The sequence below is a fragment of the Carassius gibelio genome, chromosome A9 (genome assembly GCF_023724105.1).
Source record: "Carassius gibelio isolate Cgi1373 ecotype wild population from Czech Republic chromosome A9, carGib1.2-hapl.c, whole genome shotgun sequence".
In the NCBI taxonomy this organism is placed as follows: Eukaryota; Metazoa; Chordata; class Actinopteri; order Cypriniformes; family Cyprinidae; genus Carassius; species Carassius gibelio.
In genome coordinates this window covers 21,313,496-21,332,971 of record NC_068379.1, presented here as the reverse complement: position 1 = coordinate 21,332,971, position 19,476 = coordinate 21,313,496, and the positions used below count along the sequence as shown (strand labels likewise).

Below are 19,476 nucleotides of genomic sequence, written 5' to 3'. Positions count from 1 at the left end.
TGCAAGCCTCAACTGACGCGACTGTCAATACATTAGCCGTTATCAGTCACCATTTACATTGAAAGTAATAAAATCAGAATCATTCTCTCCTAAGTTTCGGTCCTGCTTTAGTTATAATTTGTCATTGATGCTTTAATCAGGTTGTTTTTTTCAGTCAGGCATGATATGCATTGCTATGGACTTTATTTGGACATCTTTACAGGCGTTGCAGGGCGGATCAAGAAGCCACACAGTTCAGGGAGCCATGGCAGATCAGGGAACTCAGGAGGCCATGATTAGGGCTGTCACTTTTAGTTAGAAAATCAATTGCACAATCGATCGGACCAACCAAAAAAAGGTTCGAAAATGAAAATAGGAAATCGACTATAACTACACTATTAATTTTTAAATAAATAAACAATTAAAAAATATAAATGTAACAAAATTCACAAACAAGCAGAAAAAGAAAATAAAGAATTCCGAAAGCTAGACAGAAAATACTCACCTATAAGACCCAGTGACGCCGAAAGCGACCTCTTATGCTGTTGTTCACACCAAAAGCGAATAGAGCGTCTGGCGCGAATTATTTCAATGTTAAGTTAATGTAAAGATGTGTTTACGCGCGTCTGGAAGTCTCGTGGCGTGGTAGAGGCGAATTCACCTCACTCGCGCATCTAGTTACAGGAGATTCTGAGTTATGAAAAGGACCATTGCAAGCTGACAGCGACAGGTAATACCCCCAACTTGCGCAGCTGTACCCGAGTGTCCCTGGGACCCTCTGCATATATATTTTTTGCGAGAATGTTGCACTCCTGTTGCTGTTTGCTATTCTGCACGAAACTTAATGCCAATAAATAAGAAATATTGCTGACTTGTGCATTTCCAGCGCTCTCTTTACGTTCGTCCGTTATTTGATGTTGAAAAAGGAAACGTCTTTTTTTAGACATGGAAAATCGATTTTACAATCGATTCAATGAACACTTATGTCTTAAAAATCGAAAATGTTTTTTTCACAAAAGTGACAGCCCTAGCCTAGCTCTAGCCCTACTCTGTGGCCTTAGCTGAACCCCCCCCACACACGGTGATGGGCGCTCTGGAGTAGCTGGCACTTGAGGGTGCTCTGGAGGAGCAGACGCTGGAGCAAGCTTTGGGGCTGGACTCAGGATCAGAAGCCCTTCCTGGGCTGGACTCAGGATCAGGAACCCCTCCCAGGCTGAATATGGGAACAGGAGCTCACCCTGGGCCCAGCTCAGAAACAGGAGCCCTTCCTGGGTGGAGCTGGGGATCAGGGTACTGCTTACGTGGCTACGTGGTCCTATGTTGGTTATAGGGCTGCCTTAGAAGGTATTTGTTTACAGTATGTTGACAGTGGCACAGCTCTCTTGAAACTGAGCCACTCAGTCTCTGACTCTTTGTACCAGCAGCATAAATAAAGCAGTCAGCAAAAGTAGTCTCCACAGCCCCTCGAGTTCTCCAGCGTGTATTTTTTTACTTAATTTTTTTTGCTGGAGGAAAGTGTGTGGTATGTGAGTATTGATTTGTAATGTTTTGTCAGAGATGCAGGGGGCAGAAATATCGCAGTTTGTCCCCTCACAGGCCGCCAGTTTCTCCACTTTACTGAAGCCTATTATATCCACTCACTGGGCCATGGACAAGCCTGTTGTAAAACACATGACATTTACAGTACTGAGTCTGACCTCCCTTTGTGATTAATTCCTTTTGTAAGGGCACGGAGGGTCGTTTTTAAATCACATTCCTGAGATGGATGGGGATTCTGAACTGAGAGTCTTTTATTTGGGCTGGACTGACAGGGGTATGTGATGCACATAACTCACCTGCTACAGCGTGCCTGTCTCTAAAGGCCTTTCTCACACATGTGGGTTAACTCAGCTGCTTGTATCCAGGCTGACATTGTGATTTTGATTTGTTACGGCTGAGTATTAAGGGCTTTTGTTCCCTGTAGGCCTCTCATGATTACATAATCGACTGCTTGTGATTGTTTGGTGCACTTTAAATGCTAATCATGTATTTTAATCAATACATGATACGTGATTTTTATTTACAAAAAAAAAAAAGATGTAAAAGTTAAATATCATTTTTTGTTGAATGAATAATTTAGCTTAACACATTTTTTTATGCATGGATTATTTGTATTAATTATCATTTATTTATTTATTCAAATAAACAGACCTCGAGATATGTAGTGTTCTGTTTTCCTGCTTGTCAAGTTCAAAATCTTTCGACTTTTAAAAGTGCTATTGTTCATAGAGCAATCTATGATTGCGGCACACTGGTTGCTCTGTCATGCAGCTGCACTCCTCCAAGGTTTCCTGAATGTGCCGGGGAGAGCCAGAGCAGTGACATTTCTTTCTGAGGCCTCCTTTACACCCTCTGCATCCCTCCACCACTGATCATCCGGTCTTCATTGTGGCCTGCAATCTTTATGAAATGAGCTTCTGAGATGTGATTTCCTTTTCTTTTTGTTATATTTCCTTTTTGAATTAGTCACTTGAGCGGGCTTTTATTCTAAGACCACTTTTTCCTTGATGGCAAGCGATTTAAGAGATGATTTTCAGTCTACAGCAGCTGAAATTCAAGTGTTGGAATGATGTTAGCATCTTTGTCATCTAGATTTACATTGCATTCTAATGAAATCTCTACTGCCCTGTCAGTGAAAACAATCAGTCAACCCCTTTGTTGAGTTATGGTTAAATATCAGCCAATTCTGCCATATAGTACAGGAGAGAGCTCTTCCCTTGTTAATGATGTGCCGTTTTTGCGCAGTACCCTTTATTAAAGAAAGCACAAGGAATTGGACAATTTATATATTTAAACATTTTAATTTTTTAAACTCTGTACTCTGAGGCCACACGCATGAATGGTTTTGTGACACTAAAGCACATTTAATGCAATTAGTCAACTAATTCTTAACATTATTGTTGGATCAGGTGTTTCTGTTAAAAAATGATCAAAATGGAATGAAAACAACAAATTGTTTGATAACACTCAGTAACATTATCGAAACTACCAGAAATACCGTATTTTTCGGACTAGAAGTCGCACCTGAGTATCAAGTCACATCAGTCCAAAAATACGTCATGCTGAGGAAAAAAAAAATCTAGAAGTCGCATTTATTTAGAACCAAGAACCAGGAGAAAACATTACCGTCTACTGCCGCGAGAGGGCGCTCTATGCTGCTTAGTGTAGGCTACAGGAGCAATGAGCAGCATAGAGCGCCCTCTCGTGGCTGTAGACGGTAATGTTTTCTCTTGGTTCATGCCTCTTAGTTCATTTCTCTTGGTTCATGTCAAATTAATTTTGATAAATAAGTCGCACATGACTATAAGTTGCAAGACCAACCAAACTTTGAAAAAAAAGGGCAACTTATAGTCTGGAAAATACGGTACTTTTACAGTATTTCGCTAAAAATACATTAAATTCTTTTAATTTTACTTTTTTATTTTATTGAACAGTTTAGATTCATTTATGCAAGACTATACACTCCCACGTCCAGCTGAGCATATTTTCCCCCTATCTTTTGTCCTCTGTTTTACTACCTATAATTACTTCTCACTTTGAAACAATACGAGTTGACTCGGCTTGGTGCATTTTTTTTGCTGTTTGTTTTAAGTGGCTAATGTGAACATTAATCAAGCCCTAAACAAGCTTTTAAGATTCTTTATTTTCCTGCCACATTGCTTGTTACTGAAGTGAGGTCATTACATTTGTCCATCTGTTTTATGCATTGACCTTAGTTACACATATTGACACAGTACATGCACTAATTCATGTAAACACACCTGTGTACACACAAAAACCTTTGCCTAATGTATAATGAATGCTATTCTTTCTTGACATCCTGTGTTCTTGAAGTGGCAACGAGTCTCTTTAACATGGGCAGCAGTGCAATGCCCATTCATATTGAAGGGTTGCACGATTGTCATTGAAAGATTTCACAATTCCAAAATATTGTCAGTGCTGTGAACAAGTCAGCGTTTTGAGTTTGAAATAAAGAGATAGACCAGTCAACTGGCCATCAATTTTATTTAAATTTTTTAACTTGCTGTCATTTCCCCAAATGTAATTTATGTGGAAATATTATAAAGATTGTAAAAAGGACGCTAATGGTAAATGCTAAAGATGTATATCGTTATTGATAACAGAACATTACACCTGTTATAAATTTGTGAGTGTATGTATATATACATACATATATATATATATATATATATATATATATATATATAAAGGGGTGTAAAAGTAAACGGATTTGTACCAAAACTAACCGTCATTTTTACTATTCCACCCCCTTTCCAGGGGTGCGCATTCGTAATAAAAGTCTAAATTCACATGCAAATCAGTAAGATCATGTGACTTTTGCAAAATGGGACGTGCTTGTTTTTTAAAGTTGATTAGGAAAAGCATGTTATTTGTGCTGTTCCTCAGGAGGATTTACTTTTTACGTGTGTAACAGTAAATTGGATCCATGTATTTCTTGTATTACTGACAGTTTAATGGGTTTCAAAAATTTGTGAAGACCCCCCTTTTTTACAACTAATGATCAACATATTGCAGTGGCATTGGTCCATTAGATCATTTTAATACGTCAAATAGCTTTGATATAAGTTATAACTGCATCTGTCTTAGATGTAGACTGCTGAAGAATTACTTTAATATTGATCCCACGCATTAACCAAGTCTGGGGTGAGTTTCCTAAAAGCATTGTTACTCAACTGTGGTCGCAAGTTCTTTCGTTACCAACATGTTTGGACGATTCTGTGTTTCTGGAAACTATAGTTCAAACAAACATTCGCAAACAACGTCACAAACTTATGTGATTGGAAATACAGCTCTGGACCTGTGGTAAGAAGCATAGTTTCTTGTTAGTAAGACATACTTTATTGGCTTAAATAAATATGCTTTTGTGCACAATAAGCAATCTAACATGCAGTATGATCTATTCTATTTAAATATAAATGCATTTTAATCTATATATTTTTGTGCGTCCTCTATAAGTGCCGTTTTTGAAGCGTGCACATGTGCATAAATACCTAAGGAAACCCTGGAGTGTAATAAATCAAACATCAAATAAAAAAAAAAATGACAGGGAACGAAACATAGTAAATTAGTCATGTTCAATACAGCAGCATCTTATATATGTCCAATCGGTTTAATAGCAAAATTATTTGTCACAAGCATAAGCACGTCAAAAACAAAAAAACAAACTGCATGGGTGCCTTATAGACATGATAAATATATCTACAGAATCTTGAATTGTCTACTTTTAAACAATTTTTTATATATTTTTATTACAATTTTGCTTATACTTTGTGGCAAACTTTATGTGTGTGCTTGTGCTCATAATGGATTTGCCTATTATTTTAATGTAATATAGTTAAATGTGTAATTAGTTGAATAATGGTTTAAATGAAAGGCTTTAGTTAAATCTTTAGTGGGGGTAACCCTATTAAATACCCACTAGCATCTATTTTAAAGTTTTTGAAGTATTTTATACACGTTTCCATAGTCTGGAAATTCTGCTTTTAGATTGTCAAGTCCGTAATGGTGAGATGTCACTTCTGTAACACTGATTTTTCAAAATGAAAATTGAAATGTAAAATATATTTTATGTTTTGGGAATAGCCAACCCTTCTCCATTAGACAGATATTGTTGCTTCTGTTTTGTGCATTGTAAATCGCAGAAAATACTAAATATGTTGTCTCCCAAAAACTTGAGTCTTCTTTTGTCACGTCCATAATGCATGTGTCTTTCCCTTATCTAAAATATGAAACACGTTTATAGACTGAAACTTTTCTAATGTCTGGACTCTATTGTCAGGGGTTTATATATACATATATGTAGCTATATATTAGTTATAAATATAAACAAATATATAGAGATAGTTAAATGTATTGGTAATGAATACATTTTTTGAGAATTTATATTTCAAGTTTTGACTGCAAATGTCATGTGCATAACACTGGAATAGCCCTGGTCATGGCAACCTTTATTTAAAGAAAATATATAGATTTAGATTTAGATATAGATTTTACTGGTATGCACTCATTTTCATAACTTTACAATTTAAACATATGTATGTATTTATTTATATTGAAAAGTGCAATGTTGAACATTTCTCTGTGCGGTGTAGCCATGTTTGTTTCACTGACATGCAACCCTGAGCTGTCAGGTGTCCTGAAGGTACCCACGCACACATGCCGTCTGAGGAGTTATCTTCCACAGGAGAAACCCTACACCTACGCCATCATCTCTTGCTCACTGTAACAGATACCAGCTGTCACAAAACACCAGCGTTCTTCCCCTGCCAGCTACTCCACTGTCTGACCGATTCTCTCATTCACCACTGTGTCATTTTCTGTACTTCTCTCTCATCTTTCTGTGTCATGTCTCTCTCTCTCTGCTTTTTTTCCTGTTTTTCACTTTGCATTTTCTTTCTCACCTCATATTTCTGCCTGCCAGCACATCTTCCCCCTTCATGCACTGCTGCAGAGGACATCTTCTCCATCATTATTTATGATCCTTACGTTCAGCACTCTTTCTCAGAAAGACACTTCAAAGAAATATTCACTTACTCAACTTGCTTTAAAGTTATTTACCCAGACTTGTTTATCCTGTGTGTGTGACCAGAACCCCCTTTTCTTTTTCTCATGTCTGTATGGGTCTTAGCTAATCTGCTTGGTTCTTTCTGGCACCAAACACAGCATCCCTGCTGTGTGCTACAGCTTGTCGCTGCTTGTTCTTGTCATCTATAGCAGCTGCTGGGAGCGTAGGGCCGATGTACACTTACTGCACCATTTCGGTTTGCAAAGCCACTCACAATGCTATAATAAATCAGCACAGTAGGGCACCTCACAGGATTCTCTCTGTACTGGTTTTATCTGATGCAGAATTTGCATTATTGACTATCCCTTTGAAGTGGAAGTGAAGCAGTCAGTTAAGTTAACACTATTTAGTAAAGTGATTTCCACTTTGATAAAAAAATATATAACAAACGTGATTACGTGATAACGTGATAATTTATGTTGCATTTTATTGTTATAGCAGACCATTAAGACATGCATTACATTGATTGGTTCACCAGTTGTATATATCGTATTTTATGTTCACCTGCGAATACAATTAGCTTTCCAGCTTCTACGATGTGATAGACCATTTTTTGAAAGAGATATAAATGCGTTACTCAAACACACGAAGCCACAGCTCGGCTCGGACAGCACGTGCGTAGGCTACCAAATTGAGCTTTCTTTCGCACCTTCATGAGCAAATGCACACAAAACATGTCGGAATGACAGTCTTGAGGAGTATCCACAAAAACGACTATTGTTTCCGACCCGCATCTTTACCCCAAACCAGCAGGTTCATGACTTCTTCAACACCTAATAGGTCCTACTGCTCGGCCCCATCGTTGTATATGCTCTAATGCATAACCAATTGCACAACCAATTGCACTTATTGTGGACTTAACAGTGCTTTCAAGGTCATCTTCCTCCATTTCATAACAAGCGTGTGTTCAAATGGTAAAGAAATGTTTATATTACAAACACTGTTGTGTTAATCGATATATAAATAAAGGTGAGTTGACTAAGATATCTCCATTTATTTGTCAGTCCGCTGACTTAAATAAAATGAAACAATGTAACGATTCACTGAACTGACGATGCGATACGTTTCATGACACTGATTTCACAAAACAATTTTTTGTTTTGTTTTATCAAAACAAAGCAAGTTTTTTTTAGGGATGCACGCTATTGGATTTTTGCCAATATCTAGTAATTCTTGACTCTATCGCACACCAGAAGCCTAATTCTGTACTTGCTTTTTCTTATTAAATGCTCAATACTGTGAATTTATTTAAATGCTCAAATCTGTGCATTTATTTGATTGCAAATAAATGCACAGACACTATTAAACTGAACAGAGATGACATCACTGAATTCAGTGATGAACTGCCTTTAACTATCATTTTGCATTATTGACACACTGTTTTACTAATGAATGTTGTTCAGTTGCTTTGATGCAATGTATTTTGCTTAAAGCACTATATAAATAAAGGTGACTTGACTTGACTTGAATGTAATCACTGTTCAGACAAATGTTGCTTAAAGAATGACCACACTGCTGACATGGTCTTATTCATGAGCACATGTGAGTTACTCATTTTATCGGCTAGGCATATCGACATAATTTTTCATATTGGGCTAATGCCGATATTTGTATTTTAAGACATTATCTTCCAATTTCAATAACAGTCTGATAATATCATGCACCACTATTTTTTTTTAGTTTTGTTTTTAACAAAATAAAATTTAATTAAAATTATTGCAGATAAATGGATACCACCTGATGTCTTGAATAGACAGCTCAGCGAAACTAATTGTTTTTTACATTTGTGGTTTATGTTAATACATAATGTCATTTATTCTATATAATTTTTAGGGAACCTTTATGCCAAAAACAACATGAGGACCAACATGAGTAGATAAAGCCCATTCAGATGTTATGGTTATGTATCCACAGTTGCAGCAGTTTAGCATGGCCGAGTCCAGCTCTGAGCCATGTGTGGCTACACCTCGGCTCTCTGCCAGTAAGCAGCTTTGTGCTCCACGCCATCTGCTCTGGCAGTTTGTGTTGGGGAAAACACAGCCCCTCTAGTACCCATATTAGCAAGATACAGTGATAATAATAAGCTCTCAACCACTTCTTCATTTTGCATTCTTTCTTCAGTTTGCCAGCATTATGTTTTTAAAGCTGATTCAGAATAGCCTTGTGCTTTAAATCTCTTTATTTATTAAGAAGTGTCTTGAAGGTCACCAGACTAGCATAAGTCACAAAGGACATAAGGTTATATTTTCTTTAGGTTAGTCATTGAGTGTGTTTACATGCAGTCTTAAACCAATTATACTTAATAATATAACAACATGTAAGGTCATGTTAACACCTTAAAACCACATTGTTTTATAATGTTAACACTGATTTTCTTTTTTTTCCAGCTCCCTGCTTTTATTGGCTTATTGGTGGATTGTTCAGTGTGTCCATGTCTGTGTAGATGCATCAAAATGATGATTTCTATATTTCATGTGATGTGGGTTTTTATAATGAGCCAATTTTTGATTTAGGTTATTTCTCTTCATCGCTTGGTGGAGATTTGTATTGTTACTGTTATGATGGATGGTCTTGTTGTTGTTTTTTAAAAGCTATAAGCTGCAAGATTGATGGTGTACCCATTCATTCTGACATGTCAGACAAGGCCTTTAACCTTGTGGCGTATTGCTTTTGTAAATCTCAGCAAATGCTCTGTTTAAAAACTAATTTACACGTGACTCTTAAGACAGAACTCAAAAACAGTGTGTGTATGTGTGCTTTTTGAATTTCAAGTGTGTAAATTTGAGTGAATGAGAGAGGCCTGATCTGTGCATTTAGCTAGAGCTATGAATGGTTTATGCATGGCTCTCACTTTAACCCTGGATATGTTGAATTTACTTAAAAAAGCAAAAAAATGAGGAAATTGGTTCCCTTAAAAAATTTAACATTTAAATATCGTAAACGTAAACAAACTTTTTAATTTAATTTAAGATGTTTTGTAATATCAGTCACAAAGTTAAATTAATTTAACTCAAAATGTTTTGAAATATCAATTAATTTGCAGTTATTACACCTACTATATTTACGTTTACTTCCAAGTTAAATCTATATCAGTTATTTTTTACATTTTTTAAACTAAAAAAATTACGAATAAAGCAAACAAATAAAGAAACGTTCATGCAATCTTCTGTTTTATTTCAAGTCCAAATGTTAAATTGAAAACGCAGCAAAACATGCATTTTTTATATCCTGAAAACATTTGCCCATAAAACATGAAAGAACTAGTTAAATAAATTAACTTATTGTTAAGCACAAAAACAGTTTATCTCAGAATCACAACAAACAGCATCAAAACTATATAGTTAGTTTCCACTCTGAATTCACAATATTTGCAGTACTGATTTTTAGGTGCCAGCTCACCTTGATCCGAGGTTAAGCATTACCTGCTGAATAAAATATAAAGTGCTTTTTCATAAACTTTTCATAGTCCAGGTGCAGGGAATAAATAACTCTGAAAAAATGGACATAAAACACTGAGGTTGGTCAGTTTATCCATTATAAGTTTTCTTTCAAGATGATTCCCACTCTTGATGGGTTTAGATGTGGACTTGTTTGATCAGCGCTGCGGATCCTTACTGGGGATTCTTACAGAGACCATCATGCAGATCATGGCATACTTAGAGCACAAAAAACTAAATTTCCAGATTCTCATTAATATCATCATATTTGATTTCACACACAATAACAAATACAAAATGGCGTTGTTGACTTGCAGCACCAGTGTGGGAGAAGCGTGGTCAAGAGATAAACTAAATATGAGTTAATTTAACTTAAATTTATTCACAGGTTCAAATATGTAGAATCTACTTGTATCTTATGTATAAGTAATGCAGCCAAACTTACATATTTAAGTATATTTTAAATGAATTGTTTAATTAGATTCGAAATCCGGGCTTACAGTTCTGTCCTTTGCTGGCAGCATAAATATATGTTCATAAGATTTGGTCAAGATTGTTTTTTTTTTATTTTGTTTTTTTTTAAATAAATTAATAGTTTTATTCAGCAAGAGTGCATTAAATTGACTTAAAGTGAAAGTAAAGACATTTTTTCCATCTGCAGTTTGGTCACAGTGTAACACTGCTGCTCTCCAAAACATTCCTCCCTTATACTCTGTCCTCCACATGTTCACTGCACCTGCAGTACATTAACAGTTCAGCCTGAGAAGTTGGATGACTGGAAGACAGCAGCCAGCCTGAAAGTCTTCTCTGTGGAGCTCTTGACCTGGGAACTGTACAGAGAGATTCTGACAACACATATTTCATAAAATCTGTCTATTTTTATATCTGGATGTCTGTGGGTCAGAGTGAACTGGGTCGTCTGTAATGAAATGTAACTTGCGTACCTGAGGAGGAGGCTGAACATTTCTTTTTGACTTGCCAGAAGTAATATAGAGAATAAATGTCAAGACTAAAAATATGGCCACGCTGAGCTTGATATTAACATTTGGATAAAGTTACTATGTTACTATATTACTAAAATTTAATAATTTGTGTAAGATTTATTATATTTGTATATTATGATAATTAAAATGTTCCTCTCTTTTTAATTAAATGTTTCATTTTCATGTCCATTTATGTATTATTTGTTAATTATGCATATATAAATGGGATAATGTACAGCCAGACTAACTGTTTTTTGTTGTTGTTGTTTTTTTTGGAGGGGGGGGGGGTAATCACCGACTGTAGACTGTTCATCATCTTAACCTGTAGCACAGAACAAAAACAGACCTGCTGACACCAACCCACTGCACACAAACAAGTTAAATTTGCTCCAGAGGTCTCTCTGCTGCCATCTTTCTTCAGGCCTGCAGAAACACTCATGCTCACACAGAAAAGGGTTCAAGTCATGTTGAGATTGGTTAAAGGCTTTGGAAAATCAGATCATAGTTGTTCACAGAAAGCCAGCCTCTCTAACTCCTCACTGTTCCTTAAACACTCGGTCCGCACAAAACATTCCCATCAATCTCACTGAATATGTGAGCAATCCTTCATTTCTAGAAGGAGGCAAGGCTTTTACTTTAGCTGCTGATTCTCAACTTGTGGTTATTGAGTCATGTATGGTTCTAATCTCACTTCCCCCCCAAAAAAAGTTTCCATATGAGGCAGGCATGTATCAGTTGTCACAATTGTATAAATTAATATTGGGTACTTTTTCTAGCTACAAATCACCATCAGTGTGGAGGTCAAGGCGTGTGTGTTGTTAAGTTCAATTGTGATTTTTGTCCTGTTGGGAAAAGGTTTGGATTTTAACTGACAATTATCGTTTTTTGCCCACTTGTACACTAGGTTGTTTATTGCTGCTGGCCTCATTGACTGATAAATCAGACTAAATACTCAACCAGCATTTGAACTTTGTAGGGATCATCACCGTTGTTATGAACCCTAAACATGCTACCTGTTTTATTTCATTTTTTATTTCGATATAATATATAAAGTAAGTGTTTATTTCAACAATTTAAAGATTTTTACATCTCACTTACCATCATTAGTTAGCAACATATGTCAGCATTATATTGGCCATTGTTCATCCTGTCTTTATCGATTTCAGCTTTAGCCACTGAAAAACCCAACTTGTGCAGGACTCTAATGTAACTCTTTGTTTCCTTTCCAGGGGGCCGTTTAGTGTGGTACGAAGATGCATCAACAGGGAGACAGGCCAACAGTCTGCTGTGAAGATTGTGGATGTGGCCAAATTCACCTCCAGCCCTGGCCTCAGCACAGAAGGTAAAATGATCATTTTCCTCTTTAGGTAATGATTGTGTAGATGAATGATTGTGTAGAAAATTAATCACTTCTGGCCTTTCCAGAGCTTAGAATACATGTTCAGCATTTTCTCACGAGTAAGCATTGAATTCATTACATACAGCTTGAAATGAACCAAACCGAATGTCTGCGATTATGTTGATTTAATCGACCACTCTCTAATCGGGACCTTTGAAGAGGAAATCTTATATGTTCTAATGCAAAAAACCCCGTCTAAAGTACACCATCAGCTCACCTCCTAAACATTTGTGGTTACACAATAACTAATGCAGCTGATACAAATTTGTTGATACAAAAATAGAACAACTGCTACTTAGCTGTAAGATATGTACATAATGCCATGAGTGGGCAGCATATGTGTTTTGCTGAGATTGTGGATCGGCCTGCTGATCATACAGTAAAGTACATTACAGTGTGATAGAGTAACCCTGAAGACCTGACTTTTTGTAATGTGCTCTGTGTGATCACATATTTCAACTTAAATGGCAGCATAGGGAGGCTTTAATAGCAGTATGCTAGTGTTTTCAATGTGTGTCTTGATTTGCGTGTGTAGCTTAAGCTAGATGTTTCTCAAAGCATCTACCTGACCAGACATGCATTTTTTTTTAATTTTTATAATGATATAATGATGCAGATTTCTATTTTTGATGAGTGATGACTGCTGAAAATTTAGCTTTGCCATGTTTTTATATATATATATAAGTTTTTATCAATTTTCATCTTATTTTTCGAGAAATTGGTGCAATGCTGTATTAGTGCTAGTCCCACTAGTCGACTCAAAACAGCTGTGTGTAGAGGATGTCATACCTGAGGACTGTTTCCTTCTTTATAATGTCATCCTCTTCTGTGCGGATTGCACTGACTGATTTAGATCTGACTAAACTACTTTCACTCACGTTTTCCTGTCACATTTCAACTTCCTGTTTTGGCAACAGATTATCGAGAAGCTTATCTTAATAAGGACAGGAGTAGCACACAAACATAAATAGACTGAAACTGTACTGAGGTTGGAGTCAGTTTCGCTGTACTTCCTCTGCACTTCCTCAGTGAGGGTGTGTGTAAGAATGGAAACATACAGTAGCAGAACAGTTTCAGTGTCAGTTCTCTGAAGAGACAGAATTTCTTGGGTAGGATGTTAAGTAAATGTGCATGTGAGAAAGACATCTTTGCCCAGGGCTTTGTTACCTCAGTCCACTGCTAAACCTCTGTCTCATCTCTCCTGAGTTTCACAGTCTCGGCAAACACTCTGCCCACCTCCCATCTGTCTTTCTCCTATGTGGGAGAGAATACACTCATGCTGGTATTTGAGAATCTACTGTGCAACTCATGAGACTCTGTGATTAAAATGCTACAGTATCTCTGACTTTTGTCTCTGTATTACCTTTCAAATGTCTATTCCTCTCTGAGCTCAGGAAAGAATCAACTCAATGAACTTTTGCATTGTATTTTATTTGCAGTCCCACACACACACACACACACACACACACACACACACACACACACACACACACACACACTGCTTTATCAGTGTTGAAAATAATTGTGCCGTTTAATGTTTTCGTAGAAAACGTTATACATTTAATTTTTTTTTTATTTGAAAGAAAGAAAAAAAAAACTGAATTTATTTGAAATTTAAATCTTCTGTAATACCGAAAATTTTGTTACGTCATTTTTGATCAATAATAAAATAAAATAAATGTAGTTCCCTTTTTTCTGTTTTTAAGGTTTTGAATGATTGTGTACATAGTTTTTGCATTTTTTATTATATATATATCATATATTTTTTTTGATTGTTTAAGATATGGTGTAAGAAAGGCAGCGTTTCCCAGAAATCTTTCATTTTTATGTTTTTGATGCTTTTTTACCATTGAATAACCTTGGCTTTCATTATCATAACAATCATTACATCCAGACCTGTGGAATCTCAGTATAATCTGAAAAATCAGCAGGAGCGCACAGCCTGGTAATGAGCCTTGTAGACAAGTAACACTACCCATAATTAAGTCACATTACTGACTCTTGCTCTGCGTGGCACTTCAGCTAGAGATTCTGCTCTAAGATTTAAGATACTGGCCATTCAATAATGAAATAAACCAGTATGAGGGTTTTGTGGGAGTGGGGTTTTGTTGAGGTGCTGTTGTTTTCTCTGTAGTATCACCTGTATACATAAATCTGTATTAAATGCTGTACTACTGTTGGCACATCCCAAAGCTGATCATTTTGTGTCATCTAGCCATCATTTGGGGGAAACTACACCTTAAGTTCATCGTGCCAGCTGCCAGCCATCTGTGACAAATCCTATCCAAAACTCTATAAAACCCATTCTGTGTTTAGGGCTTTTTGTTTGTGCAAGGCCAGTGTTTTATTATAGCCGCACTTAGGACATCGATACACTGAAGTACGGATGCTTCACGTAACATTGTAGCACTTACCGTAAAGCACAACGCTTATGAAAGTCCATAAGGGTCACTTAGCTTAGATGAGACAGATTTTCTGTTCCTGATGGACAGAATTTAACCTAAAGATTATATTCAGTGTGGTTTTAGTTTCTGAAAGACAGATTGAGGTTGTCTTAATATGAAAGCAGTGCTTAAGTGTGTGAATGAATATGTTGAAAAGCATTTACATACATAGTGGTTATTTATGGCTAATGCGATTCATTACAGCAAGACTAAGCTTGAAATCTGATTGTTTTATAAGTTGATAAGGATGTTGATTCAGAATAAATTCTTGCTTGACAAGTCGCCTTGTGGCATCACAAAAATGATGAATGTTATGAAAAAAATTAATGTGCCTGGCATATATTCAATCTATCATTTTAAATTACTACTCTGCTGTTTGATTTGAAACTCATAGCTAAAGGGTATGCTTCCCTATGACACATACTTTCTTCATTTAGCTTTTTGAATAGTTTATAACAATATAATAGTATATTATAAATCTATTAAAAAAAGAACATTTGCAAATATTTCACACTGTAGTGTATTTAAAAAATATTTTGTAATTTAACAATATATGTTATATTGATATTTTTTATAATCTTGCAATTTGGAAAAGAAAAAAAAAATGTTTTTGTACTTTATTCCTTGAAAAAGAAAATCCATCCCTCAAAACACCAAGCATTCTTACATCTTCGTCGACTCATGCTTATTCGGTCTACTTCAGGACTGAATGAAATGTCCTTCATCCTCCAGCTTCAGAATCATAGATGAAACCTCACATTTAAGAGTGGTGGCTGAACAACTCTCTCTGTAGGAATTGTGGCCAATCTGTAACCCTGTGTGGTAATCTAGAGGGCCACAATCAAACTTTAGTGTGGTCCTAAAAAGAAGAGATCTGTCAGAGAGATGGACTCTCTTATTGTGTTCATTGTGAGAGGTTGAAGTCTCCACCATAGCACATGCACACAGCCGAATGTTAAATGTTGTAACCATTATCATCATCATTACCGCCACTGCAGGGCTCCAGCCGTGTCTTTTGCAACAAGAGGTTGTTTTGAGGTTACTGCTACCTTTTCATTTAACCACGCAATTTATTTAATGCTATTTTTGGAAAAGAGGGTGTTTTGTGTTTGTTTTTCATGCAGTTCCATTCAGGACATTTACAGAGAGGAAAGCCTCCAAACAGCCTGTGGGAAATCCACAATTATAATTTGAAAGTCTCCCTTGCTTTTCATGTTTGCTTCTTCTCAACATTTGTATAACGTCACCAAATCATGACATGATTCACTCAGAAAGCTGCAGTTGCAGAGGTTGTTATCATGGTTGAACTGTTTTCCTCTATATCGGATCAGTATGGCTTATTTTTCCCTTCTTTGTCTTCAGAAGGATTTAGCAACTTTTAAAAGTAGACTTTAGACAGACATGTTATGCAAAGATCTCTTCAAGGTAGTTTATGCATACATCATTTACATCCTGGTTGGTGTCACATTCTAGGGCAGGTCAGATGTTCCTGCTTCTGTTGAAAAACTAAATACTCTTTGGAACATTCTCAAATAATGATCATTCCCTCCACAAGTGTGTCTGTATATTTATATAGTTGGACCATAAAAGTGCAGGACTGAAGTGGATATATCTGTAGTACAGGGTGCTAAAGCCATGCATCTGTATGTAACCCATGTCAGTGGTGAGGTGGACTTTAATTATTACAACACTTAGAGCACAATTAGACTGTTCAACAGCCTGCTGAAATCAGCCAACCTGCCATTGAAGAATGAGAGATAGAGCCAGAGGATACGGCAGTGAGGTAAGGAACACTTTCTAGGCCTCTGCTGGTGATCATTTATTATGCCTTAAAGATTAGGCCATATGTAGCTGCATCCTAACTGGTTTGTAATTGGATATTCTCAGTTTAGCCTCTGTCTCATTGACGTTACATTATTACAGTACATATTGATCATTCTCTTGCTGTCCTATAGACTTATGACCCCTTTACAAAACCTGTGAGTCTACTCAGAGCTGAGTCAGCCATCAACACAACCCTGGAACTGAGCCGCCCACCTCTTTACTGTATGTAGCCTACTCAGATATTATTCGGAAGCTTGGCACCCGACAAAGAAATGTAAAATATGGATTTTCATTTTCATTCTTTAATAACTACAAAATAAAATCCAACAAAGAAGATACTGTATTGATTTTTTGGTCTCCTGTGCCTTTCAAATCATAAATTGAGACAGAACCTATGGTAAATGGCTGTGTTAAAATGTAATATCTTGTCTTGTAATATAAATGTAATATACTGTAGCTGTACCTCAGCATCTTCAACTTGCTGCTGTTTGCCTCCCTATCATGACACTCACCAGAGACTGAGAGATCACGGGAGGTGTGTGTTTACTGAATGTGTGTCAGCAGCTGTGTTTGGTGCCATGTGAGCCGTGAAGGCCACACTGAGTGTGTAGATGCAGCTTGGTGGGGAAACACAGTGTGTCCCAGCCGTCTATCAGCACCTCTGAATCACATGCCGACTGCAGCTTTCTCTCTCTCTCTATAAAAAAACTGGGTGAGTTTTAACAGCCTCTTCATAATTTGTCTCTGGAAGTCATGTGAAATCCATGCCAGTGTGTGAACTCACATGATGAACGCACAGGTTGAGCTTGTGAGTAAGAAATCATCAGTGATGCAAACAGCTCTTTTCTTCAACTACAGCCTCGTATATGTGTCGGGGGTTGATTTTGACTGAAACTAATCAGTTTTTTTTTTTATATTAATAAACACATTACTACATGTCTGTTAGGATTGAAGCCATCTGTTGTGTATACAAATGAATTTCGAACACAAAGCTGAACATTAACAGATTAATAATATATATTTATAAAGATTATGATTGACATCAAATATAACACATGCAAGTGCCCAAAAGTGTTATTTCCACCACAGAAGACTAAACACAATACATGAAATGACAAAATTCTCCTGGAATGCACGCACATACACTGTTAGAAGATAAAATACACTAGTTAACAGTGAGATCTGTTTTTTTTTTTTTTTGTTTTTTTTTTTTTTCTCTAAAAGTTCAGAGGGCTGTGCATGCTACTAGTTGAAGAAACACTAACTGGATGTGCTGTCAAAATGTGGCAGTGCTCTCCACACCGTGTGGCTTTGAGTGTGTAGGCTATCATTTAGAAATAAGCTTTAAATGATTTCCATACATTTGAGAAAAGGCTGTTATTCAGAAAGACATTAACTTGGACCTTCAAACTCCTCTTTTTCAGAAAGACACATGTTCCTCTTCTTTTTAAGAGGGCATAGAAATAGCTGGGTGTTAAGCAGAAGAGCTCCTTCTGCCTTCTTCCTCAGCGATAGCATCAGTTTAACTTATTGTTTCATTTCTCTCTACCTACCCCATCACTGATTTGTGCTCCTGTCCTTGACTGACTGTTCTGAGTGTTGGTTTGAGGTATTTGACAGAGTAGGACATGTGCAGAGTGACTCTAAAGCTTTGCTTGGGGCCTGTGCTTTGGTTTTTGTGGGGTTGAGATGGATGTAATTTTATAAATGCCTCATGTGTCAATCAGGCTGGTTAGTGGAACTCAGTGTCAGGTGGCTCTCTGATACTCTGTTTGATGGATCACTGTTTACTCAGGTTAGTGACAGTGCTGTGTGATAGAGAGAGGCCACATATGCAGGAGTCATGGCCCAGCATAATATTAGCTTGGAATTATTCTCCACCGTGGTCAGCAGACTCATCAGACCTCCTGCGGTCCGGCTGCAGTTTCAGTCCAACTGGCTGAATACACAATTTCCAAGAATGCAATGAACATTTCTAAGAAATAACTCATTAGTGGATTTGGAAAAATGTGAGCGGTTCGTGGAATCAGATCCTGTTTAGTGCACTGCAATGCATTATTTCCTCTTTTTTCCCCCTGAGGTGTATGCATGGTGATGGGTCCATGTGTTTGCATTGAAATGAGTTGCCTATGCTTAAGGGAAATTTGACTTGCAAATGAAGGATTAGGATTTATGGGTAGGGTTATGAAGTGACACTTGTTAAACAGTTTCTGACTGGCATAAGTGCAATGATTTTGCTGCTGTGAAATTAAAAAGCAATACAATTAAATATAATTTTCATTGTAGTCAGAAGACAGGTTAGAAAATGAAAGTACCTTGATTATTTTTAATTCAACAAGTTTGATTTATATTGTGTTGGTAAGCATTTTGATTCTATATAAATGTATAGATTCCATACTTTGCCCAGCCAGTGTTCAGTGCCAAACATACATTGACAGAAACTTATGTTCAACATGTTAATCTGTGGTCCATCACTAGGGCAAACAGCTCTTTTGTGTGTTGTGTTTCTGAGGATTATTTCTGTGAGAACTCCTTTGATTATGTTAAATATCTTTGGGTCCTGATAGAAAGGAAAGCTCTGTCATTACAACATTTACATAAAAAAAAAAAACAGTAAACAACAGTGTCTGGTGATGGTGTGCCAGCCTGAGCAAACAGTGGTATTTCATTCATCTCATTGTCTGTAATTATCTTTGCTGTGTTTTTTCCACTTTGTATCTTCAGGTTCAACAGAACCGTCCACCTTAAGGGCTTTTTAATGTAATTTTTATGGCTGCCTGGAAGA

At 36.7% G+C, this 19,476-nt stretch overlaps 2 protein-coding genes across 14 annotated transcripts in view; both read left to right on the top strand.

Annotated features, from left to right (window-relative positions):
* LOC128019951 (60S ribosomal protein L8) overlaps positions 1 to 19,476 on the top strand; it is a 120,761-nt gene that overhangs the window by 17,173 nt on the left and 84,112 nt on the right. The gene's annotated exons all lie outside the window — the stretch shown is intronic.
* Positions 1 to 19,476, top strand: part of LOC128019945 (peripheral plasma membrane protein CASK) — a 145,457-nt gene that overhangs the window by 64,507 nt on the left and 61,474 nt on the right. For all 13 annotated transcript variants that reach the window (XR_008185260.1, XM_052606341.1, XM_052606338.1 and 10 more), the window contains exon 2: positions 12,254 to 12,366. Coding sequence is in view for 12 of the 13 variants with exons in the window: in XM_052606341.1 (XP_052462301.1) it covers positions 12,254 to 12,366 (113 nt within the window). In the remaining variant the exon portion in view is untranslated. The remainder of the gene's footprint in view (positions 1 to 12,253; positions 12,367 to 19,476) is intronic.